This window comes from Chrysemys picta, chromosome 4, assembly GCF_011386835.1.
Source record: "Chrysemys picta bellii isolate R12L10 chromosome 4, ASM1138683v2, whole genome shotgun sequence".
NCBI classification, from domain to species: domain Eukaryota; kingdom Metazoa; phylum Chordata; order Testudines; family Emydidae; genus Chrysemys; species Chrysemys picta.
In genome coordinates, this window is record NC_088794.1 from 137327102 (window position 1) to 137352872 (window position 25771).

The window sequence follows — 25771 nt, forward strand, 5'->3', positions numbered from 1 at the left end:
AGGAGTCACCAGCATGTTCGTAATACTGAAGCTTCGCAAGGAAGACAGGGAGCCAGACAGTGGAAATGACACATACAGAATGAGTACAATATTAGCAATAGGAATCTAAAACATGTACTGCTAGCAAGGATCATGTTGTCCTTATCAGACAGGCAGATTACACAGATAGGCTGCAAACACTGCAGGCCAGAATCTCAGCTACTATAAACTAGGATCTCTCTTTTGACTCTTGGAGCTCACTAGCTGAGAATAAGGCCCTACAGTAAAATTATTCCAGTAGAAGTTCAAAAGACAGGCATGAAAAGACTGAATTTTCAAATAATTTATTTGTGTATAGCACTAAATCATAAAAGCGCAATGCACGGTCCAGCAAAAAGCATTCAATATAAAAACACGTTCATTCAATATCAATAATACTGGAGCACATTAGTTACACTGAACCCAATCCTGCTCCCCTCACAGCCAGTGCAAATTTTGCCAGTGATTTCGCTGGCAGAAGGATCAGGCTCATTCTTTCCATTTTGCCAAATGTTTATAAAGTATTCTATTAAAATGCTAGTAACTGATTTTCCATATGTAAGTAAACTGCATCCCTTTCACTACTGCATAAAAACAATAATAAACATTATTCAGACTCTGCGGTTCTGTGAAATTGCATGCAGTTTATCCCCCAAATCAGCAGTTAATAAACACAGCAATAGATAGCATAATGCATGAGTGCTAATATTTAAAATACACTGGGCCATATCCTCAGTTGATGTAAACAGGCATGGCTCCAATGATGTAAATGGAGCTATGCCACATACCCCAGTTAAGGATCTGGCCCACTCTTGGTTTTAGAGATTAAAAGAATTATGAAAACTGTTAAAATTGTGTCCTAAAGAATCTATTGCACAGACCTCTGTAGCAGGAAAAAATAATGTTCATCTAGGCTCTCATAAAGCTTTTTCCAAGTGGATACAAGAAAAGAAGAGACAGTAGTTCACAAATATGTAAATCACAGGACATCTATTTAGAAGAGGTTCAGATGCATTCAGGCTTTGCATTAAACGAAAAGTAAAGGTACACTTTCAATCTCTGCAGGCAGTAACATACTAAAGACACAGCCTTTAAATCTACAATGACCTTGTTAACGTTCTCCCTTTAATAATGGCAAATTTACAGTGATTTTGGAACACTCACACTGTTTTACCTCACAAATCACCAGCTACACAGGGGAAAGGCCCAGTCGTACATTATTTCTTATACTTTGAAATGCCAAAGTTAAAGTCACAGCTTTCAGAATCAGAGAGATATTTCAGTTTGCTCACTCAGAAAAAAATTGGGTGTTATATCGACCTAAGCACTTTTACACCAGTATAATTGTGTCTATACTAGGGGGTCATGCTGCTATAGTTAAAGCCCTACAAAAGCTGAGAGTAGACCAGCACATTTCTCAAAAAGACTTGTTTCACCTGCAGTATGGAAAGCTATAACCAACACTGATCACATGGGCAACGCTAAGACTAAAGTGACTGCTACTTTTGGCTACTTAGAGACTGAAGAACTGGGGCCTTCATGCTTTGAACATGAATGTTTAAATTCCTCATGTGAAATACATTAACAACTTTCTTTGCTATCCACTTGCATTCTGATTTATGTGGATGCTGCATTCTCCAGTTCCCATGAGCGGTCCCTGTCTCAAATAGACACAAAGGAATAAGGATTGAGTGGTTCTATAATGTTAGTACAACTCTTTATGGTCTGTTGTGCACTCTAAAGTTTGCAGGGATGTCTTGAGGATGAAATGAGCCAGGAGAAGAGGTCAGTGGTATTGTGGTTTTTTTTTTTTTATAAACCTGCAGAAACCTTTTAGCCCTGTGCTGTAGATCACACTATTGATTTCTAAATTGCACAGTTTCAGTTGGGAAACAGAGTATAAGTTTGGTTCACTGATTAGAGTAACATCAATTAGACGGCAGTAGAGCCAAATCTTCTTTGCAGCCTAACACCCATGAGGTATCCTCAGGATCAACAGCCAAACCCCTTTTGTTTTCCTGCCCTATTTAAATGGGTTTCCTTTGCAATACCATCATTGTGCAGTGGTTATGACCTCCAATGCAGTCTTTTCTCCCCATAGGGATGCTATTCAGCAGGAGCTGTTCAAAGTCATTTGCAAGAGGATTTTGATGACCATGGTATAACAAGAAGAGTATATTCAGCTCTGAGGGGCTTGATCATGCACCAGGGAAGTCAATGTTTAACGGTGAGAGTTAAAACCATTGGAACACTTTACCAAGGGAAGCAGCTAATTCATCATCAAGTCCAGATATCTTCCTAAAAGATATGCTTTAGTTCGTGCACAAGTTATTGGACTTGATAGCGTTCATGTACTTAGTAGGGAAGAATAATTGATTCTCCTGCTGGAATTACAGGGTGAAATTCTATGGACTTCATGATGAAGGAGATCCTGCTAGATGAACCTTTAAGGCTAGGTTTACACTACAAGCTAGGGGTGTGGCTCCCCTGCTCATTGAGCTAGTGAGCATATTAAGAGCAGTGTAGCCATGGTAGTACAGGTAGCAGTAGTGGCAGCGTAGGCATGACTTAGCCGTGCCGAGTACATACCCAGCCTCCACTGCTACTACCTATGCTACTGTAGCTACACTAAATACTCTTGCGAGCTCAATGAGGGCTAGTGTGAGTATGTGTACACAAGCAGGGGAATCAGACCCCTAGCTCATAGTGTAGACATAGCCAAAATAGATGGGTCAACTATTCCACTAGCCTAACTCCTTTGACTTCACTGGAGGTATGCCAGCAGAGAATTTGGCCCCAATGGATCTATGAATGTGCTTTTTACAGTTAACTTCAATAAGAACAGCTTTGGGGCTTTTATGAAAGAGCTGGGGAATTTTTCAAAAGAGCCTAAGTGAAATAGGAGCCTATGCCTCGTTTTCAAAAGTGACTTTGGCTTAGGAGCCAAAGTTTCACTGGATGTCAATGAGATTTAACTCCTAAGTGCTTAAGTCATCTTGAAAAATAGGACTTAGTTGGATCTTTTTGAAAATTGGAGCCATGATGCTTTAAACAGTTATAGTAGCTATTAGAGGTAGAAATATTTAAGAGTCGGGGTATTTACATTCACACTAATTCAATATCACTTTAAACACAATCTTTTGTCCAGACATAAGATACTCAAGAGCTTCATTTAACAGAATTCCACGAGAAAGCACTATTGTACAAATACTTCTCCCAATATTAGAATAAAGAGCAGCAGTGCAAATAGGGCGGCCCGGTCCGATACGCTGTACTAGCAAGATATTTATAGTTGGTACAGTGTACCGGACAGAGGAGCAGAACGTGCAGTGGCCCACGCCTGCAGCACTTCCGGTGCAGCTGTACTGCCCCCAGCCCTTCCACGCAGGGTCTCCTCGGTCCGTAGAGCAGCCCCGCCGGAGGTCAGGGCTGGAGGCGGCCTGGGGGCGGTACAGCTGCGCCAGAGGAGCTGCTGGTGTGGGGCTACCCGGTGGCCCCACATTCTGCTCCTTTCCCCGCTGTGGTTCCTAGGAGCGCCCTGCGGTTCAGGGCTCTCCCGGGAACCGCAGAGGGGAAAGGAGCAAAGCCCCCACTTCTGCCCCCTGCCCTTCCGTGGAACTGTGTCCCCTCCGGCTCCCAGTAGCAGCTATGCTGGAGGACAGGGCTGTGGGGGGTGAGGCTGGAGGCAATACAGCCGCCAGATGAGCTGCCGTCATTCTACTCCTTTCCCCGCTGCAGTTCCTGGGAGAGCCCTGAATTGCCAGGCTCTCCTGGGAACCGCAGTGGGAAAAGGAGCAGAACGTGGGGCCACAGGGCGGCCCCATGCCAGCACCTCCTCCGGAGCAGCTGCTGTACTGCCCCCAACCCCAGTCCTGTCCTCCAGCGGGGCTGGCTGCTGAACAAACGGATGAGACCCTGCATGGAAGGACTGGGGCAGTACAGCCGCACTGGAGGAGCTGTGGGCATGGGGCCACTGGGTGGCCCCACCATCTGCTTCTCCTGCGGTAAGGGGGTTGGATCATGGGGAGGGGATGGGGGCCCCAGACTGGGGGCGGGGCAGGGAGGAGTCACATGAGGAGGTCACGTGCCCCCCATGGTACCCCTCCCCCCATACCAGTAAGAAATGGATTCCACTTGCAACACTGATAAAGAGGCATTATCAATCAGCCAGCTTTATGGCTACATTGCAATACATACATTGTGCAATAAATTAGGTGAATGTACATTGCAGGTTATGCATTTCAGACACCATGATTAGGATTTTTGAGTGACTGAAATGATTGCTTGATCCTTTTGTGCCTGGAATAAATCAGAGGGTTGTCCTTCTCCATAAAGCGTTAGGATCAAAATAATTTATCAGGTTTGGTCACTCTAAAAAAATATAAGTGTTTATGAGCTGTGTGTCTGTCTGTGAAGGCTGAAATATGATGCAGAAGAAGTTTACTCTTTTTAAAGGAGGAAAAGCATGGGAATGCAGTGCATTTTGGCCTTGAGGAAATCAGGGATAAAATCATTTTAAAACAAGATTTCCAACACTGTTAGGTACATGTGCCTTTTCTCATTGTGTGCAAAGTAGAAACTGAATGTGCATGAACTGGTATTCCTCTTAGGACAAACTTTAAAAAGGGCACTGCAGTCTCTAGGGTTTTTGCCTGTAGAACAAACAGCCTAATTAGACAAAATAGAACATTTCCATCAGCAAAGATTAGTGATTGGGCAGCCCTAGCTGCAGATTTCAGATCTTCATCCAAATATAAACTTTCCTCTGAGTTCAAGCATGTTCACTCCCAGGGCTCTGATTTGGAAATAGAGACAAAGTTTAATCAAACCCCAAACTAAATCTGCATAAGAGAATGTAATTCTGACCCATTTGTATGATCAGCCAAATTGTCTCTTGTTATACATAAAGGAGAACCCATTCAAGCAGCTGTGAGTGATTTACATAGAATGTTTGGGATGCAAACATTCTAGGAGAGGAATTATAAACAAGGTGTTTGTATACAGCATACCACCCCATACACCAAAATGCACGTGATTTGTATTAAATAGTCTGCAGATCATTCTGGTTTGGAGGTTTCTCATTTTAAACTGTACTTTACAAAACTGTTATGTGGATTGATGTGTTTAAAGACAATGCAGAAAATCAATATTTCACACAATGTCAGTCTGTCATTGATTTCTTGCATCTCAAAAATCAGTAGAGGCTAACTGCTAGCAGCAGCACTGGGAAATGAGTATGGTAAATCTGTATAAAGAAGCAAGAAGTTCTGTGACTAGAAATTCAATAGAGGCTCAGTGTAACGGAGTCCAATCCTGCCCTCCTTGTGCACTCAATTATCTTTCTCTATCAATGAGAGTTTTGAGTGCACTGAGACTGTAGGATCAGGCTCGATCCAAAGCCCAACGAAGGCAGTAGAAAACACTCCAGTGGATTTCTGTTTTGGATCAGGCCCTAAATGAGTACTCTAAGAAAAACAAATACATTCAGAAAGGTCCTGATATCCCAGATACCATATAATTGGCCACCAGAGACTGACCAGCTTTCTCATCCATTTCAGTGACTTAGTACCAAAGCCCTTGTCAATTTAACCAGATAGTTGCATATATGGCTCTGAAGGGGGAAACAAGTGTTCAAATGCTTTTAAATATAAGTTGTCAGATTCTCAGCTGGTGTAAATCAACATAGCTCTATTGACTTCAATGGAGCAACACCAATTTACACCAGCTGGGGACCTGGCTTCTGATTCTCATCTAATTGAATAAAACCAATGGGTTTTAAAATTAATTTTCCCCTCTACAGTCCTACCAGTGTGTAATCGCAGATTATACAAATCTTTCTTCCCTTCCTTGCATTTACTTTTCTTCTCCAATCAGTGGATCATTGTTGTTGTTTTTAACATGCTAATTGCTTTGGGTCTTACATCATTTGCTAGGCTGTTGCAGAAGAAGAATCAGTTTTGACAATTGAAGGATTAAGGCTTTTAAGAAAATATACTTTAAGGTATTTGTCACCTATTTTGAATAAGCATTAATTACTATGTCCTAATTAATAGTAATACTTCCATCAAAGAGTTAATATGTGTCAAAGAGTCAATGCACATTTATGTTACATTAGGAACTTTGTTAAAAGGGAAAGTCATCCTCCAGTCATGTAGGATTCCAATGTATTTCAATCTACAAAATGTAACACTTCAACAAGACAGCATAGTTAGATGAAGGCAGGAGATTATACAAAGTATAAACAGTAATCCCTAATACTCTGTAAGTGAGGATAAACCTTGAGGGATAGTGTGATTGATTACTACTTCCTAACAGTGAAATTGTTTGATAACACATAGAGGCATCCATATCCTAAGTGGCATCATGCAGATAAGTAAGAAAGGGGAGAAGAAGAAGAAAAAAGAAAAGGCAGTGTAGAAATGTAAGCTATTCTGACATTCTCTGACTGTCTACAGGGGATTTTACATCAAAATCATGGTTTAATAATGGGGATTATCCTAACAATTCCATTAACATGGCATATGTGTGTGTACATATATGTATATACACACACACACACACACACACACACACACACACCCCACCTCTTTAATACTGAACACCATCAACAAATCATGCTTATCTGAGTTTTCATTTTTTTATAATACACATTTCTCTCAGCAGCAGCATCAACAAGCACAATCCCCTAAATTCCCAAAGCAAAGCTGCCTACGTGATGCCTGTGGGAGATTCAGGGATGAAACACTGTATGATGCTTTGAATATTTAAGGGACAGGACTTTACAAGCTTTTCTGCCATTTTAAAAACACTTTGCTCCAAACTATTGTTTTACTGGAGTTCTCTTAAAAAAAAGTTTTGGTTTTAAAAAACAAAGCCAGATTTTTACAGTTTCTCAGCTGGATCAGGTTTGTCTAACACTATGTCCTGTCAGCAATGGCCATAACTCCTGAATTCAAGTGGTTTTGCTAACAGGAAAAGGGCACTGGTGGAAGCCAGGGCATCTGGAATGTATCTCACATAGCAGGTTATTTGTGTGTCAATACCTTGTCGGTGTTGTAGCAATTCAACAGAACAGCATCTATTTGCATTTTAATAAATAAGGCACCATGTAAACGCTACCTTCATTACTATCAGCCATTTTACGTAGGCCAAAAAGGTGGTCTTCGGAGTCTGATTTAAACATCAATATGCCCATTAGCAAAATAAACACTTCCCCCTTACAATCCTAAAAAGCTGAGTTTTGTTACATTAAATGCACAACCTTGTTAAACTACTAGGGTCTTAGGCATGGTTTTGGAGGATGCAAATTAAAGAAGAGTCTGAAAGGTCAAAGAATGGTGATGCATAAATAACAGCACCTAACTCAACAATGGCCTGATAATTTACAGCTAGAAAGTCTAACTTGTATGCTGCAAAATATAAAAGAACAAGTCCACATTCTCATCCCTGGCCATATTTTCTGCCCTAGCCCTCACTTTGGCACAAGTAGTTTGGTCCGGGTGTTTCAGCTTTAGAATATGAGCTGGCAGAGAGCTTTCTCACCGACTGAAAACTAGAGCAAAACTGTTCTCAAACAAAAAGGCCCAGCTAGGTTAAAACTAAACTACTTCTGACAATCTAGCTCAGAAGTACCTTCTCCTAAACTAGCTTCATAGCTACTAATCTCTGTCTTCTTCCTTCTAACTACTAGGGAACTTTCCTTGAAAAGGTCCTTGCTTTAAAGCCCCTAATGAACCATCCTAACTAGCTACCTCAACTCATTCCACCTGGTCCAGTGTGGGAACCAGAGTAGATTAGAAGTGAATTAACCCTTTGCCTGCTGGCTCCAGAGTAGTCTTCTGAATCTTTTCACATTAACAAGCTATCTTAAAAGTTTAGGAGCCAAATTCTGTCTTTTATTGCACTCAATGAACTCTTGTCAACAGGCAACTGAGGGTAGAATAAGATTCTGGAGAAATTATGTACCAAAAACTAAGTTTTGAATATAGGATGCTTCAGATGAATAGATACGTTCTCTCACCTGTTTGTATTGTATTAATTTGGGCTGGGGTTTTCAAAGGAATTTAAGGGAGTTAGGTGCCCAACTCCTATTGGGTTCCTGACTCCCTTAGTCTCTTTTTAGTCTATTGAGCTGAAGAACAAACAGGATAGTGAAAGGGCTTTAATTCCTAGAATAAAAGTCATCTGCAAAACCAAACAGACTAGAAACTTTGGGCCAAATATTCCCTTCTTTTTGGGGGGACAGTGGATTGGAGCAAGACAGCCAGGCACCTGCAGGGAGGCAGGCAGTGTGAAAGTGGAGGGAAGGACAGCCTCATCTTCACAGCATCATACTCTTCTCCAGAACCAGTGGAAGCATTTCCAACAGGACAGCCTCTGTTGCCTAGGCTGGGAAGTGATGGACAGACATCTACTTTCTACATCAACAGCAAGAAGCAAATTACTTAAGTTAACTTTGAGCATGTGAATAGCACCATGGAAGTCAGTGATATTATCACATGCTTAAAATTAGGCATGTGCTCAAGAAACTTGCTGGATGGGGGCCTTAATGCTGAACCTTAAACTGGCATTAACTAACTTGGTCTCCATCTTCTTAAAACCCTCCTCTGATGTGAATTCACAGCTGGAGAATGCCATGGCAGTATGGGTCTTGCAGGAATTTTGCTCCTTTGTGGGTAGGAACCAGTGCATGGAAACAGGTCCTCTATGTAGATGGACCTTGTTTCTAGAAACCCTTTGCAGACCAATCTGGCCTCTGGAAATGGTCTGGAACTCTATGATGTGCAGGTTCCAAGAGCCAGCTCCCCTGATTGAACAATTCACAGAGTTTCACATCCCCTACATAGGTTTTTCCCACAAATGGGAACCGTTTGGCCGTTAGTCCATACATAAAATCTTAGATGCTCAAAAACACAGCAAAATCTGTGCAACAGAACTATTGTAACTGGGTGATTTTTGTGCCTTCAGATTGATTCAACAGTTTTCAGAAGTCAGTGGGATTAATCATATGCTTAAAATTAAGCATTTGCTTAAGCACTTTGCTAAACTGGGGCCTCAGATTCCTATTGTACCTGATGACTATAGTCCTATATACTAGCAATTATTGTTTGCAGTGTTATTGTAGCCATGCTGGTCTCAGGATAATAGAAAGACAAGGTGGGTAAGAGAGAGAAACAAGCTTTCAAGCTTACACAGAGCTTTTCTTCAGGCTTTTTCAGACCTGAAGAAGAGCTCTGTGTAAACTCAAAAGCTTGTCTCTTCACCCACAGAAGTTGGTCCAATAAAAGATATTACCTCATCCATCTTGTCTCTCTATATATTAGCAAGGCATTCATTCTTAAGCATAATAATTCCACTGCCCTTTGAATTATCTATGTTCCTAATTGTTTGATATATTGTAGGGTTTTATAATCTCACCCATTATCCTAGCATCTGAGCACTTTCTGTGTAAAATCAAGAGCAATAGCAAAGTCCCTAGTGGACATCATAAAGTAAATGGCTCTTTTCCCTTTTCACGGTAGCAATACCGAGTATTGGAGCAGCTATTAAAGGCCCCTGGCCAATGCGGGGGAAAATAGCCCAGTTCATAAAAGAACCAGCTATATGATTACTGAGCAGTTTTTACAGTTTACTATACTGATAGAGACATTCATACATCTACAGTCTATGCAGCTATTTATAATAATTTAACATATCCTGTTTGAGATAAATAGCACAAGTAAACTCTAATACTCGAAGTTGAATAGTATATAGTACTAGGGATCAAATTACATATATGAATGAGCAAGCATTAATATAATATATTAAGTTTAATCTCTTATTATGCAAGCTGCAGTTACTGCCCGCTAGACTACATTTTACAAAGCAGTAATAAATGCTTGCCATGCCAAAGTCTAAGATGAAACATAAATATAAATAGGCTCTACGATCCCTCCAAAAATATACAGTATGTTTAAGATGCTGTAATAACCTGTCATTGTATGAATTTCACTCTATGTAACATTAAGTATATAGTCAGGTACACAGCTCCATATGTTCTAAAGTGATCAAATCAATGGGAGCAGGGATTATAAAATTGCTGTCAATATTTTGTATGTATACAACAAATTTTGGGGTAGCAAAGGCCCTGTCCATACATAGGTCAGAACAGTGCTAGCTAGAACAATGTTAAAATCATGCTACAAACTACATTACAGGGGTGGTCTTTAGCAAGGTTTTGCTACCACAGTTCTCAGAAAACACCCTTCCCTCAATAATCAGGAAAAGCATGCTAGAACCCTGACAGCGACAGCCATCTTCATACACAGGCATAGTTAGTTCTGCTCCCAGTATGTACAGGAAAGTAAGTCTATTGTATCATACAGTTCATTGTCTATATCCTAACAGAAATATGGCTTCTGACAATTTCTCATTAAAGGACTGTAATTCTAAATTAAATTTCAGTTCAGGAAAGCAATGATTTCACACACTCACCAATTCTCTTGATTTCAGCTTGTGATAATGAATTATAAAATTTACAACCTGCACCGTCGAGTGGCTTACACATTAGATCATGCCACTTTTCTCATCCTGCAAAAAGGTTCGTGAAGAGGATCGTCCTAGCAGCAGCTCCTTCTCATGGATCAGGCTGTCTAGCAGATCTTCCTGCCTGTAGTTGTGATAAACCTTCAGGAAGGCCAAAATGGTAATTCCCAGCCAAGTCAGCCAGGCAGCCCAGAGACCAAACTAGGCAGGAAAAGAGATGGCAGAGAGATTAATGTTGTGTTGTCAAGATAAATCCAACCCTCATTTTAAGGCCAGATCCTCATCTGGATGGACTTCAATAGAGTTGTGCCAGTTTACACCAGCGGATGATCTAGCCCATTGTTTCTCATACTTTTCAGGTTGGTAAACCCCTTTACATTTACTATAAAAGTAAGAGTAAAAAAAAATAACAATAACAATGATAAGCCCATATAATATGATTACTACTATATCTTGTGAAACACACTCAACACATTAAACCTTTAGGTATTTGTGCTGTATTTGGCTACCATCAACCCTCTGTGTCTAGTAAAGTGTGTATGGAACCAGATAAGAGAAGGTCTGTAAGATCTACAGTGTTAGCCAATATCATATACAATATTACTATATATATCACATATGTTTGTGTATGAATTGCATTTATGTTAAGCTCCTTTCAAAATGCTCTTTACTTATGTTAAATCAAGGGGAGATGTGAAGTGTTCTAATTTCAGTGTTAGGTACAGAGACATTCCAGAGAGACAGGGCAAGACAAACAATTTTCTTGATAGTTAGCTAACATGCCCTCTGTACCAAGCTATAGCTGGTGCAGAATGTCTTTAAAGTCTTGCTGACTTTTGGAACGCTATGATCAAAACAAAATGAAGAAACTGTTGCAATGTCTGTCCTGTTTTTGTGGAGGGGCTGTATAAAACCTGTCAGAATTTAAGATGCATTCTACATTAAAACTTACAAATGTACAGTCAGGTACAGTCAATTATTGACATCTTGGTGTCTTCAAAAAATGTGTCAGAGAAGACAGATAAGAAATGAGTGGTAGGTTAAAGTAATACAGAGAAAATTGTGAAGCTTCTCTGAGTCAGATATAAATACAAGCAGGGTAAGCACAAAATCTTTGAGTCTCACCAGCTGCACTTCTGTCTTCCGGATTCATTAGCAATGTATTAACCTTCCTTTCTGTATTATGCTGTATTAATCCCTGACAAATAATTAGACCCTTAACACACTTTTGAAAATCTCCCACATGTTTTTGTCCTCATTTACATCTCAGTCCACCAATATAAAATGTCTTTAAAAATAGCAATGAAATAAGTTATATAAAAAGATATGGAATGAGAAGGTGTTAAAATCTCACTCATTTGGGCTAATTTGTAATATCTCATATCTGTTTTCGTGTCATTAGTGCAACATCAAAATTGTAGCACTCTCTTAAATGGTCTCAACATAGACTTAAGTCTGCATTAAGTGGCTTTTCTATGCCTTTTGAGACTTACTCAGCACGAAAGACTCTAGATAAATCTAGCATAATTCAGTTAATGAGTGAAGATTAAAGAAAAGTTCTGGACAAGCTAGAACCAGCTGAATGGTATTTAAATGCCAGCGATCCAACTTTGTCATCAGACTGGTTAGTTTCTCCTTGCAAAGTTTACCCAGTGCCCAACTCTGTAATTTTTATTCAGGAAACATTCCCAATGTATTCCCTGAGGGTGGTGCTTGGGTATGGACAGCTGCATTGAGCCATCAGTGTGCTATACAACGACCTGTTTTCCTGGACCATTAAGGATGGCCATTCTTGCTCTACTTGCCTTGAAGAACCATTATCACGTGGCCAAAGGAAAACCCACCAGCTGGCTCTGCTGAAGCCAGGGCCAGCTCCAGGCACCAGCTAAGGAAGCAGGTGCTTGGGGCGGCCAATGCAAAGGGGCAGCCCGTCCGAGTCTTCGGTGGGAATTCGGCGGCGGGTCCTTCAGTCCCTCTCTTCCTCTTTGAGCTGCCGCTGAAGTGCCGCCGAAGAGGAAGAGAGGGACTGAAGGAGGGGCAGCAGAAAACCTGGAGCTGGCCCTGGCTGAAGCTCTGCTTAATGTACCTTACGATACTAACAGATAGCACTGCGGGGATTTGTTCCCCACTGGGATCTTTTTTCACATGATCTACTTCAGGGTTTCCTTACACACTATCAGTTCTGTGCTCTGAAATTGTGTTTTCTTTCGTCAGCATAAAAGAATCTGGCAGATGCACCTTCACTCCTCATTCATGCATGTGCAGTAGTTAACGCAGCATAGGCTGCCCCTGGTAAGTCAGTAGTGGGAATTAGAAACAGATTGTTTGGGGCTAGTTCTCCTATGTACTACTACAAAGTAAACTTTCCTCCCACATGAGCTCTGTATATGTTGGCAGAATTTTTTTTTTTGCACCGTTCCCTATTATAGTCAAAAGAAGGTTTCCCCCTGCATATAATTTGTCCATAATGCCCCCGGTGTCAGCAGCTGGGTATATAATTCCAGTTTACTCAGTCATATCCTACCATATACTTCTATACTACCCTTCCACTGGCAGTGAAGGGAACATCACACACACAATTATGGCTGGACATGACCCCTGGTGAAGACAATAATATATAGCAAAGGGAACACAATGAAATTATACCCACGTAAGGAAAATGCGGACGCAGCAGAATTTGTATTTATAGGACCAGAATTTGTACTATATTAACATAGTAGTCATTTAAGAGGAATAAACCACCCAGATGATTTTTAATCTCTGACTGAAAAATTAATAACAAACACTGTTCCCAGAGTTGTGCTCACCTTAAAGTGAATGGTCAGAGCCCCCACTGACTTTCCTAAGACAGGATTTATGACTTTTTGTCCGAGTGGCCAGTCATAGACTATGGCGATGAGCACAGAATAGATAAATAGATGTGACACAATAGCACAGGGGTCGGGAAGCGGCGCGGGCGAGGGATGTGCTGGCTGTGGTTTCCCACCGCCCCCATTGGCCCGGGACGGCGAACCAGAGCCAGTGGAGGCCATGATCGGCCGAACCTGCCATGTCAGCAGGTAAATAAACTGGCCCGGCCCGCCAGGGTGCTTACCCTGGCGAGCCACGTGCCAAACGTCGCCGACCCCTGCAATAGCAGCTAGTTCGCACTTGTTTTTCCTGCACTGGAACCCAGGCAAAACAAAATATTGGCCAAAGAGGAACGATAAAATTGGTAGGGGGAGAAAATATTTTACAAGCTTCCAAGAGGCTATTACAATGAAAAGAAAATTATAAAAATGTAAGGCCTGATTCACCATTGTATTACTCCTTTTTTAAGCCCATGTAACTCCATTGATTTCAACAGGGTTACACCACATAAAACTGGAAATGAGAATGGTCAAGGGTATGAAAAAACTCATTGAATGAGATTGAAAAGTTTGTGATTGTTACCTTACAAAAGAGCCAGACAGAGAGGATATGATAAATAATGAATAGTCTACAGAAGGTAGATCAGGAACTTCTGTTTCTCTGGCTCGTGACTCAGTAACAAGGGAACAGTCAGTGAAATTAAAAGGTGGGAAATTCAAAACCAATAAAAGGAAATAGTTTCTCACACAACACATGATCTGAACAAACCGGAGAAATGGTCTGAAGTAAATAGGATGAAATTCAATAAGGCCAAATGCAAAGTACTCCATTTAGGAAGGAACAATCACAAGCTAAATATGAGTCCACAGTGTAACACTGTAGCAAAAAAAGCAAACATCATTCTGGGATGTATTAGCAGGAGCGTTGTAAGAAAGACATGACAAGTAATTTTTCCGCTCTACTCTGCGCTGATTAGGTTTCAACTGGAGTACTGTGTCCAGTTCTGGGCATCACATTTCAGGAAAGATTTGGACAAATTGGAGAAAGTCCAGAGGAGAGCAACAAAAATGATTAAAGGTCTAGAAAACATGACCTATGAGGGAAGACTGAAAAAAATGGATTTGTTTAGTCTGGGGAAGAGTTGACTGAGAGGGGACATGATATTAGTTTTCAAATGCTTCTAAAAGGTTGCTACAAGAAGGCGGGAGAAAAATTGTTCTTGAGGATAAGACAAGAAGCAATGTTCTTCAATTTATATTGCAGCAAGGGAGGTTTAGGTTGGACATTAGGAAAATCTTTCTAACCATCAGAGTGGCTACGTGCTGGAACAAATTGCCTAGGGAGGTTGTGGAATCTCCATCATTGGAGGTTTTTAAGAGCAGGTTAGACAAACACCTGTCAAGGATGGTCTAGATAATACTTAGTTCTGCCATGAGTGCAGGGGACTGGACTAGATGACCTCTCGATTCTATGATTAAACTGGAACCATTGTCACAGAAAGCCATCGAGGCCAAAACCGTGACAAGATTCAAAAAAGGAATGGCCATTTATATGGCGATAAAGAATATCCAGAGTTACCATAGTTAATGTTAATGGACATTTTGGAAGAAATATTAAACCTTGCACTTCAGGGCTTAAGTCAATCTCTATTAGAGACCAGGAGGAGATTTATGTGGGGGTCAGTTTACCCCACAATGGTAACTGTGGAGTTTTTACATCTTCCTCTGAAGCATCTGGTATTGGCCACTGTCAGAGACAGGATCCTGGGCAAGATGGATCTTGAGTTGGCTTCAGTCTGGCAATGCCGATGTTGGAGTAATGCAATGGTGAATCAGGCCAATAGCTGGCAGAACGTCATTAAGGTTCCTCAACCGCTTTTCTTAACTAGGTTATGGTCTCTGCCAAAGTCAGACCTGACAGCTGTAAGAGAGTGGTGGAAGGCAGGTATGTCAACCATAAAATGGTGAAGGCCCCTTTCCCTATGAACTAAAAAGAGATTATCTCAGGTTAATGAGAGACACCTGAGTCTGCCGGTGACCTTTAAACCCCCCTCTTCTGATGAGAGGCAGGAGGGATGAAAAACAAGCTGCAGTACGGTTAAGGGCAGCATGGAGAAAAGGCTTCTCCTAGGTGGAAGGCTGTTCTCCTCCCTATATGGGAAACAACCAAGTTAACTTCTGCTTGGTGAAGGGGTAGCAACTAGAAGTCTGCGTAATAAGGCAACACCCCAGGGAGGGGGCAAGGAAATGTATTTCTTTTGTGTTGTTTGTTTTTTGCTTAAGAGGCCTACCCTAATGCCCACCTTGTAAATACTGAAAAAATAAACCAAAGTGAAGAATTAATAACCTCCGGAGCAGGATTGATATACTCCAGGCCCCCATCACCAGAGGGAGAAACTCTGAGGCTGACAAGGCAAGGGAGGAGTCTTGCCACAGATGGTGTCAGGAGTGGGATTTGATGCAGTGGACTAACCCAAGAGCAAGACAGATAATTCTCAAGAATGGATGACATGATGAGGGTACTGGTGCAGGCCACTGTGGTAAAACCAATGGCTACCAGAGTCCAGATGGCCACTCAGCAGGAATCTGTATAAATACAAGAGACAAATCAATTACTGATGATTCAGGAGGCACAGGACCGAGCAACCCTACAAGAGGTAGTAAGACAACTGAAAGCCCTGGCCACTCTGGGAGGTGGCCATGATGGAACATGATCCCTAAAGGCCAGCAGTTATCTACAAAAGATTATGACAGAGGATATTGAGGCATATCTCCTCATGTTTGAAAGAACAGCCCTAAGTGAGGCCTGGCCCCGGTACCAGTGAGCCAGTGTCCTCGCTCCTTTCCTGTGTGGAAAGGCCTACTATGAAACTGCAGTGGAAGCTGCTAAAGACTACTCCCAGTTGAAAATTAAAATACTTGCAAGATCCTGAGTGACTACAGTCGTAAGAGCCCAGAGATTCCATGAGTGGAGGTACTGGGAGAGCAAAGCATCAAGATCACAACTGTTCAACCTGATCCACCTAATGCAAAAGTGGCTGTGTCACGAGACCCACGGTATAGAAAAGTACTCTTGATTTTGGACAGATTCATGAGACGACTACCACCAAACCCTATGAGTGTGGGTTGGCCAAAATGATCCTTCCTCTTATGATGATTTGGTCGCCCTCACAGCGAGGCATTCAATGGCCCGAGAGCTTTCTTGGACTACTGGATAAGATCTGTGCTGGACCAAGAGGTCAATCCCAGTCCCGAAGGCCCAGACTTCCGGAAGTTCAAATACAATTATGTTGGGGAGGAGGGATGCCAAAGAGTGGCCTGAGGGCATGATGGGACTTGGGGAACTGGCAAGAGAAGGCCACGGGATAAGACCTAATGGCCCAAACAATAGGAGGATATCCCAGGCTGTGTATTGATGTTATGCTTGTGGGGAACTAGGGCATATAGCAGTTCAATGTCCTAACATTGAGAGGCCCATGCAGTGTAGTCTGGGTGACAGTGAAAAGGAGTCACTATACACATATACACCACCCACTATCTACGTGGCCAGTTGGAATGAATGGTACAGAGACCATTGTGTTAGTAGACTTAGGAAATGCAGTTACGCTTGTCTCTGGGAAACTGGTGGGGTGGAACCAGCTGTCTCCAGCCAAATACATGGGATTAACCTGCATACATGGGGCAGTTAATTACTACCCAGCTATTCCCATACAAACAGAGGTTCAGGGAAACACAACAAAAATGACAGCGGGAGTAATCCCTAATCTTCTATATACTGCACTCAGAGGACAAGACTTCCCAGACATCTACTCCCAATGGAAGGGTTGGAGGAAAGCAATAATCGTGGAGCTGATATCATGGCCACATAAAATAGCCCACTTCTCATTTTCTATTATTTAGCCCTTTAGTCCGGCACTTATTTTCAGCAACTGGGAAGTCACAGAAGATTAAACAGGAAAGGAGGGCAGACAAAAGAATGGGGACCAAAATCTTGGCCCAGAATCAAAAGGTGGTGTTCGTGGGTAAGCAGTCTCATCCAGCAGTCAGGGAGGCAACTCAGATAGTTAATGAACTTGAGGCTGGGCCCAATTCAACTGAGACCAATACTGAGGGTGAAACAGAAATAGCCCCCCCTTTAGTTTGGACATATCAGTCCCTCATACAAGAATTTTGGACAGGACCAAGTCAATGATGCTCTGTACCACAATATTAGAAAGGAAGTCATCAAAGTGAGTGGGGTCCCAGTATAGGGGAAAGGCAAAGGCCCAGGGCCATGTTTTGTGATGAAAAGGACTTACTATATAGAATAATCTGACTATAGGAGCAAGAACTGGAGCAGCTGCTAGTACCTTGAGGATACCAAAGGGCAGTATTAGACCTATCCCAGAATCATTTGTTTGGGGGACATTTAGGAGTGGGTAAAACCCTAGACAGAATCCTATGAAGGTTCTCTTGGTCAAGAGTCCACATGGAGGTCTGACGCTATTGCACCTTCTGCCCTGAATGCCAATTGCAAGGTCCACAACCTCAGTACCCCTACAGATTATTAAAGACCCATTTGAGAGGATAGTGATGGACCTTATAGCCCACTGGAGAAGTTGGCCCAGGGACATCAATGCATGCTCATGATTCTAGACTACACTACTCATCACCCGGAAGCCATACCCCTGAGAAACATGATGTCCAAGATGATAGCAAAGGAGTTCATCCAAATTTTCTCTTGAGTAGGAATACCCAAGGGACTCCCTTGAAATTAAGATGCAATGGGATCTTTCAATTACATTGTTTTAAAATTCAGTGTTGAAAAGTGAAAAGTAATGGATATTGGAAAACATAATCCCACCTATACATACAAAATTATGGGGTCTAAATTAGCTGTTATGACTCAAGAATGAAATCTTGAAGTCCATCATGGATAGTTCCCTGAAAACATTCACCCTATGTGCAGTGTCAAAAGCTAACTGATTGTCCATAACCATTAGGAAAAGGATAGATAAGAAGACAGAAAATATCATAATGTCACTGTATAAATCTATGGTAAGTCCACACCTTAAATACTGTGTGAGTTCTGGTCACCCCATCTCATAAAAGATATTCGAATTGGAAAAAGTACAGAGAAGGGCAACAAAAATAATTAGGGGTATGGAACAACTTTCATACAAAGATAAATTAAAAAGACTGGGACTGCTAAACTTAGAAAAGAGATGACTAAGGGGGATTTGATATAAGTCTATAAAATCATGAATGGCGTGGAGAAAGTGAATAGGGAAGTATTATTTACTCTTTCACATAACACAACAACTAGTGGTCACCTGATTAAATTAACAGGCAGCAGGTTTAAAACTAACCAAAAAAAGTACTTCTTCACACAATTCACAGTCAACCTATGCCAGTTGTTGCCCATAGATGTTGTGAAGGCGAAAAGTATAACTGGGTTGAAAAAAGAATTAGATAAGTTCATAGAGGATAGGTCCATCAGCTGTTATTAGTCAAGATGGTCAGGGATGCAATTTCATGCTCTGGGTGTCCCAGAAGCTGGGACTGGACGACAGTGGGTGGATCACTTGAAATTGCCCAATGCTGTTCTATCTCTGACAGTGCCAGATGCTTCAGAGGGAATGGACACTGGGCTAGATGGACCATTAGTGTGACACACAGTATGGCCATTTATATGCTCTTATGAAAAACTTATTGAGGGTTTGACTTTGCAAGGTGCCGACTCCTCTGGTCCAATCCACCACAACACTTGAGCACATGCTTAACTTTAAGCACTAAAGAAGTCCCACTCAAGTCAATGGGACTGTTCACATTCTTCAAATTAAGCACTGCTTAAGGCTGATATATTTAAGGGGGGAAGGAGGGATAAAGGAGGTAAGCATCCAAATCCCAAAACAAGTCTGTGGGAGTTGGGTACTTAATTCCCATAGGTTCCTTGGAAAAATCCCAGACTAAATATTTTGCTGGATAGGGGCCAAAGTGTTCAGCATTTTGCAGGATTGAGCCTTGCTGAGACAGCTACATTTCAGTAATGAGCAGTAAAAGCATAAGTACAAGTCCACATCTGAAGCTATCTATTTTTAATTTTTACAAAAAAAACATGCCCATCACTATGGATCCAACCCAGCACCTACTGAAGTCAATGGAAACAAGTCCATTGATTTCAGTAGCTCAGTACCAGTGGCATCAGGTCCATGTCCAAATGGCTAATGAACTGAAACATTCTTGTATCTTGTTCTGACCTACCTGTGCAATAGCAAACTGATCATAGAAGGCAGAGGTTTCTAAATTCAGTTCAAGATCTATATCCTGTAGTTCTTCACAGCTACAAGAAGGCAGCATTTGGGGGGGGGGGGGGGGTAAAAAAGAAAATTATTTCAGAGATTCCAAATAAACAGGCCAAGCATAAGATGAAGTAGCCACTTAAGAACTGCCCTTGCTAGAATGATTTTCTAAATAAAAACAAAAGATCATAGCTATAAACAATATAGGTATAACAATGTCGCCATCAGAAAGATTATTCTGCTCCCCTTGAAATAAGTATAGGCTTCTTTTGTTATGTCCACTCCCAGAACAAACTGTTCAATAGTCCTAATCAGTATCCATTATCCTAAACAGTAATACCAGAATAAAGGCTTCAAAGAGTAAGCAGTTGAATATTCTATCAAATAAGCTTTCAATTATTGCCACAACCGGGCTGCTTGCCAATTTCCTCTCACATTAAGGTAAAAGAGAGATTTCATTATTTTTTAAATCTATATTTAATTATGTAAATGAACAACACTGATTTTCTGAAATGTGTAACACAACCTTCATTATGCAAATAATATGCTTAAAACCCTCCTTTTCTACCGCCCACCCCAAGACCTCCTGCACAAGTACACACATTTGGCTCACCCCAGATGTTTGTTTCACCCCTAAATGCAACAAAGTGTTGGAGCCTCCATTACCTTTTGACATCATCACGGAAGGCTTCAGAAGAAGGGATTGTGTGGGTGTTTTTGTTTCGGAAGCACCAGCAAGGAGAAGATATAGTGATGGTAAAAGAGAGGCTGCCTACCGATTTTACAAATAACTCGGACTTTTATTGGTGGTGTGAAAAAAATCCCAGGATTTTGAGGATGTCTTTCTATCTCTTGGTTGATTTCTGAAGGCTCTTCTCTGTCCTTTTCAGTGGTGTCAGCCATCTTGGATTCTTATCCGAATATTCGATTAGGCTCTTTTTTTTTATAATTGAGACAGAATTTTTAACCGAATATTCGAATAATTCGATTAATCGTTGCAGCCCTAAACAGAACATTTACTATGGCATTTTGCAACATATGACAATGTGAAACATAAATGTATGCTCTAGTAATAGTGTTACTCAATATCATATGACATAAAATGTCACTTTTTCCTATCTCTTCATTGATATTTATTTGATATGAAAAATTCATCTCAAGCTATTATCTACCTCCTTCACTGAACCCAAATATTATTTTATTAACTATATATTCTATAACTCTTAAGATAATGTTGGTCATCAGTACTTTGCACTTATACAGTGCTTTTCATCTGAGAACATCACTATGAGGCCAATATTTTATACCGATTTTGTAGATAGCAGACTGAGGCACATAGAGGCTAAATAACTCGCTTAGGTTCTTATAGTGAGTCAGTGTCCGAACTAGGATTTGGAACTCAGGAGCCCTGACTCCCAGTTTTCTGCTCTGATCACTAAATCACATTCCCTCCCTCACTAGAGAGTTATCACAACTAGGTTTTCTTTTCACAGCAGTCTATAAAGATTTTATGTTAATTTCTTGCTATCCTTCTTGTGCTTTTCCATATAACTATGACTCTCTAATAGGCAATGAAACATCAATGAAATAACTATACAATGCTTTTGTTTCATGTGGACTAGCAGCCAAAGGTTTATTCGTTGTTTTGATCCCAATCTAAAAATCATATCTTTATAAAAAGACTTTCAGGTTTTAAATACCTTTCCTTGTCTTCTTTCCATGCATTTAATAACTATATTTGGTAATACCTACATTTATTTGTGCATATGTGAAACCGGAAATTTTTCCTTCAATACTAACCTATTTGGCATGCTTCCTTTTTCGGTAACAGTATCACACCACATGTTAAATCCTACGCTCACTATAGTGCTAGCAATAAAGATGACAAAAACCACAAAGACGCTGATCAGCAGATTCAGGAAGGCATAAAAGAAAGAGCTGCAATAAAAGGGAAGAAAAATGTAACACATAAACAACTGAAACACAGCATCAGCAGTCTGTAAGCAGCATGCACTGGGCACATATGAAAGATACCAGTCTCCATTTGAAACACATCTGCTTTAATTAAGAATGCCTAATACTATTGACAGACTAAGGATTATGATGTTGGTTCTTATTATGCTCATCACTTAAGCTCTTTCACATTTTTCTTTTTTTAAATGTAGGAGGCCCACTCTGAATCATAAATAGTAAGTTGTGTGATTGCTCACACGCAGCATGGCTTTCATTAGCTCTAATGATGAAAATCACCATTGTTAAACTAAATGTCATTAACTTAAATTATATAGTAACTGGAGCTAAAATTATTTCATGACTATAGTGACAATTGGGACAAAAATTGCCTACCAAAAGAAAACTAAAAATAAAACAAAATACTACTGATAACTATAATTATTTTAATCAGCTAAACTTACACTGCTAGCAGCATGGGACAGGACTCAGTTCTGCATGTGTATGAAGTGTGCATAGCAGGTCAGATCCTCATGTAGTGTAAACTCTGTTGACTTCAATGGACCTATGTCAATTTACACCAGTTGAGGATCTGGGCTTGCATTGCAGCTTAGAATAGGACCAGCTATGACGTGCAGTTTAGAATCCACAGCCAGCTCAAGGCATATGCTCTGTATAGGACCCTACACTTTTGGGGACACCAGTACATCAACATTTCCTCCAATTAAGCATCCAGGACCTTCCAAGCTGATGGGTGCTGGGACCTCCCCATCATTCTTAAAAATGAACCATGGGGAATCCTTTGAGTTGTTCATCCCTCCCTACTAGTTGATGGAATCTAGCTGGTGAAAACCTTCTAACCCTCCCCTCACTCAGTGATAAAATCTACCCGCACCCCCAATCACTTGTGTCCAAACACCCTTGACATGCCCAAATGTCAGTCTTTCCCACTCCCGCGGCTTTACATATGTCTGCCTCAGGCCATGCGTGTCTTATTTCCCACTGTGTTTGCAGAAACTAGGACTGTCCTTGCCAGAACCTATCCAGCCTGTTAGGATTTGATCACTGACTCGAAAAGCATTTCAGTGTTTAGTTTAATGGAACACTTGAGAAAAATGATGATGGATTCTTCATCCTTATGAGCTATTTGCTGCTGTTACAGGAGATGAACCTTAACAGTCACTATGGGAAATTCTGGGCCCTTTATAATACCAGGGATAAAATCCTGCCCCCAATGACAATTTTCACCCAATGAGATCAAAGGCAATTCCTATTGCTTTCAGTGCGAGGTGTCCATGAGGATCAAGGACAATGTAGGCCCAGCACATTTTCTAGCTTCAGGAGAAGGACTACAGTGTGGCAAGTCTTCCAGAAACACAAGATCTGTCGCTTGGAGCATTCACACTTATGGCCTGTTTCTATTCTTATTGAGGCTCCGGCTGTCACTGGACATGTAAATGTTAAATGCTTTAACTCATGATAATGAGAAAATGAAATATAAATGATTAATACTTAGCATTTAAAGGGCAAGTCAATTAATCCCCAGGACATTCCTGTTAAGCACATAAACAAATTTATTCCCATCTTACAGGGAAACTGCGGGGACGGGGGAGGAGCGGGATAAGGGAAAGAATTTAAGTGACTTGACCAAGCCACAAAAGGAGCCTATGACAAAACTAGGTTTAGAAGTAAGGTGTCCCTGCTCTCTGGCCTGCGCTTAGATCACTAAATCATGCCCCTTACTAAAATTAAACATTACCAGTTCTTACAGTGATATTGCATGGAGAGAGGAAATGGCAATATACAAATCTATTTGTCAATTATCAAATTAAATGATTGACTTATCAAATATACACTGCAAGCTTCAGCTGGGGGCTGATCAAAGACCAATGGGAGTCTTTCCAGTCAGTTCAGTGGACTCTGATTTAGATCAAGCCCCTGCTGCAGAAAGCAGGGGCTCACCCACTTAGTGGAGACAGTTAGCATGAGCACGGAACATCCATACTGGGTGTTCGGCACTGACTTTCCATCTACTTTCTGGTGTCATTCAAGATGCTGATAGTCTTTAAATGTGCAATCTTGGGGTTAGGACTCAAGGTGTTCTCAGTGGAGCAGCCCAACTCTAAAACTTGCTCCTTCCAGTTGGTCTACCAGAGCTCAACTCTGTAAGCTTCACATCTTACAAACGCGCCATCAAGCGCATCGTTTGCGCTTGACAAATAAACAATGATAACAGTGTGATGCAAGGCTCATCTTTCCGGGCAACACTTTCATTAATCTACATTGCTGTTCTGTTGTCTTTCTTCTTAATTTTCAGCTAGTTTTCTGTTTATAGTAGTTTGTAGCTATATGCCAGGCATCTGACTGACAATCAATGGATGCTCTGTAAACTATTTAATAAGGTGAATACCCTCACATATTTTAACGAGGAGTCACTTCTTATTCATCATGGGCCCAATCATCCTTCAAGTGAAGTCAATGGCAATGCTCTCATCAACCTCAGTAAGTGCAAGCATGTGCAGCAGCATTGCTGCAGAACTTCCTCCTGAACAACCTCCAATCAGTACACTAAAGATGTGCATTGTTTATGATGCCCAAAGAGCACAAATTCCTCTCTCTCTCCAGAAATAAAGGGCCATTTTCAGGGTCAGTCGCTCATGTATGTTTGAAATGTTAATGGACCTTTGCTCAGTGTTAAACAGCATAACTCACTTAGGATGCTACATTTGCTTTTCAGATTTGCAATGACAAATCTGGGCGTGGGGTGGAACTTCCCTTTCCCCGTGTTTTATTAGACAGGCTACATGGTGTCCTGTTTTAATCCATATTTTGACCTTATGTGGTATTAGACTTGCATATTTTATTATAACAATACACCTAATCTTGGCTTTCAAACACCCAGCAGCCTTCCAAATCCTTTCTTACCCAGATCAGCATTTTATTAACTATGAATAGTGTTACCCAAAGGATAATGCTCAGCTGAAATGGAAGAATTTCAAAAGCTACTCATAAAGAACAAATCTCAACAAAAGAATTGCACAACAAAATAAAATAAATTCCCAAAATTGGAAGTAGATCAAAAATCATGAAAATCTTGTCCAAAATACACCATTAAAAATCTTATTAGTTCTGTTTCTTCCAAATAAGCTGTTTTTAAACTATAGGAAATAAAATGCATCTGGATTCAACCAAACATGTATAGCTAATTGAGGTTTATGATATTTGTTTAAAAATACTTTTTTTCAAAGAGTATTAAAAAGTCTCCTCTTACATTTAGATCTTTTAGGATAAGCTTCAATCCCAAGCAAGCTAGCTATTGTTTTATTGTAAATCTGTTAGGGCATATTTTAATATTGGATAGTCTAAGGGTGGCCACAGAATATCAGAGAATAATATCCAACCCTATTATTATTTGCATTACAGTAGCACCTTGAGGTCTCAACCAAGATTCATAGATTCCAAGGACCATTGTGACCATCCCATCTGACCCACCTGTATAACACAGGCCATAGAACTCCTCCCAAATATTTCCTAGAGCAGATCTTTTAGAAAAATATCCAATTGTGATTTAAAAATTGTCAGTGATGGAGAATCCACCATGCCCCTTGGTAAACTGTTCCAAGATTAGGGCTTCGTTGTGGTAGGCACTGAACAAATATATAGCAAGACAGTCCCTGCCCCAGAGAGTTTACAATATAAGTAAAGACAAGACAACAAAAAGTTTCAAAATTCTGAATTTTTTGACCAGCTGTACTGACCACACAATGTATATTATTTAGTGATGAGGGAAATGAGGAGGAGGGGGTGTGTACCTAAACTGAGTTCTTCTAGTGCCTGGAATTCTTGGTGGTTACACACAAATGGTCAGATTCACTGGAATGTCCCAGCTGCTTTTCACTGCCCTGATGGCACAAAGCATCCTTATACCCGTTTCAACTGGCTGGTTTCAGAGTGACACAAGGCAGCAAGAGTGTACCAGTAAATCTAGAGCAATGCTTATAAATGCCTGCAAGGATTCACAAGTACAGTATAAAGAGGCTTGGCAGAATTTGATTTTTATTTCTTTCTAGATTGATAGATAATATTGATGTTTATTTTTAAGTGTTTTTTCAGTTATCTATTTAAATATTCACAGTTGTGCAAGACTAT

At 40.8% G+C, this 25771-nt stretch overlaps 1 protein-coding gene across 1 annotated transcript in view; it reads right to left on the reverse strand.

Annotated features, from left to right (window-relative positions):
- Positions 1-307: 307 nt before the first annotated feature.
- The window catches only part of TMEM179 (transmembrane protein 179), a 31197-nt gene continuing 5733 nt past the window's right edge, over positions 308-25771 (reverse strand). The window contains exons 2-4 of the mRNA XM_005285813.5: positions 21473-21610; positions 19635-19713; positions 308-10743 (exon numbers count right to left, since the gene is read on the reverse strand). Of these exons, the coding sequence (XP_005285870.2) occupies positions 10564-10743; positions 19635-19713; positions 21473-21610 (397 nt within the window). The 3' untranslated portion in view covers positions 308-10563. The remainder of the gene's footprint in view (positions 10744-19634; positions 19714-21472; positions 21611-25771) is intronic.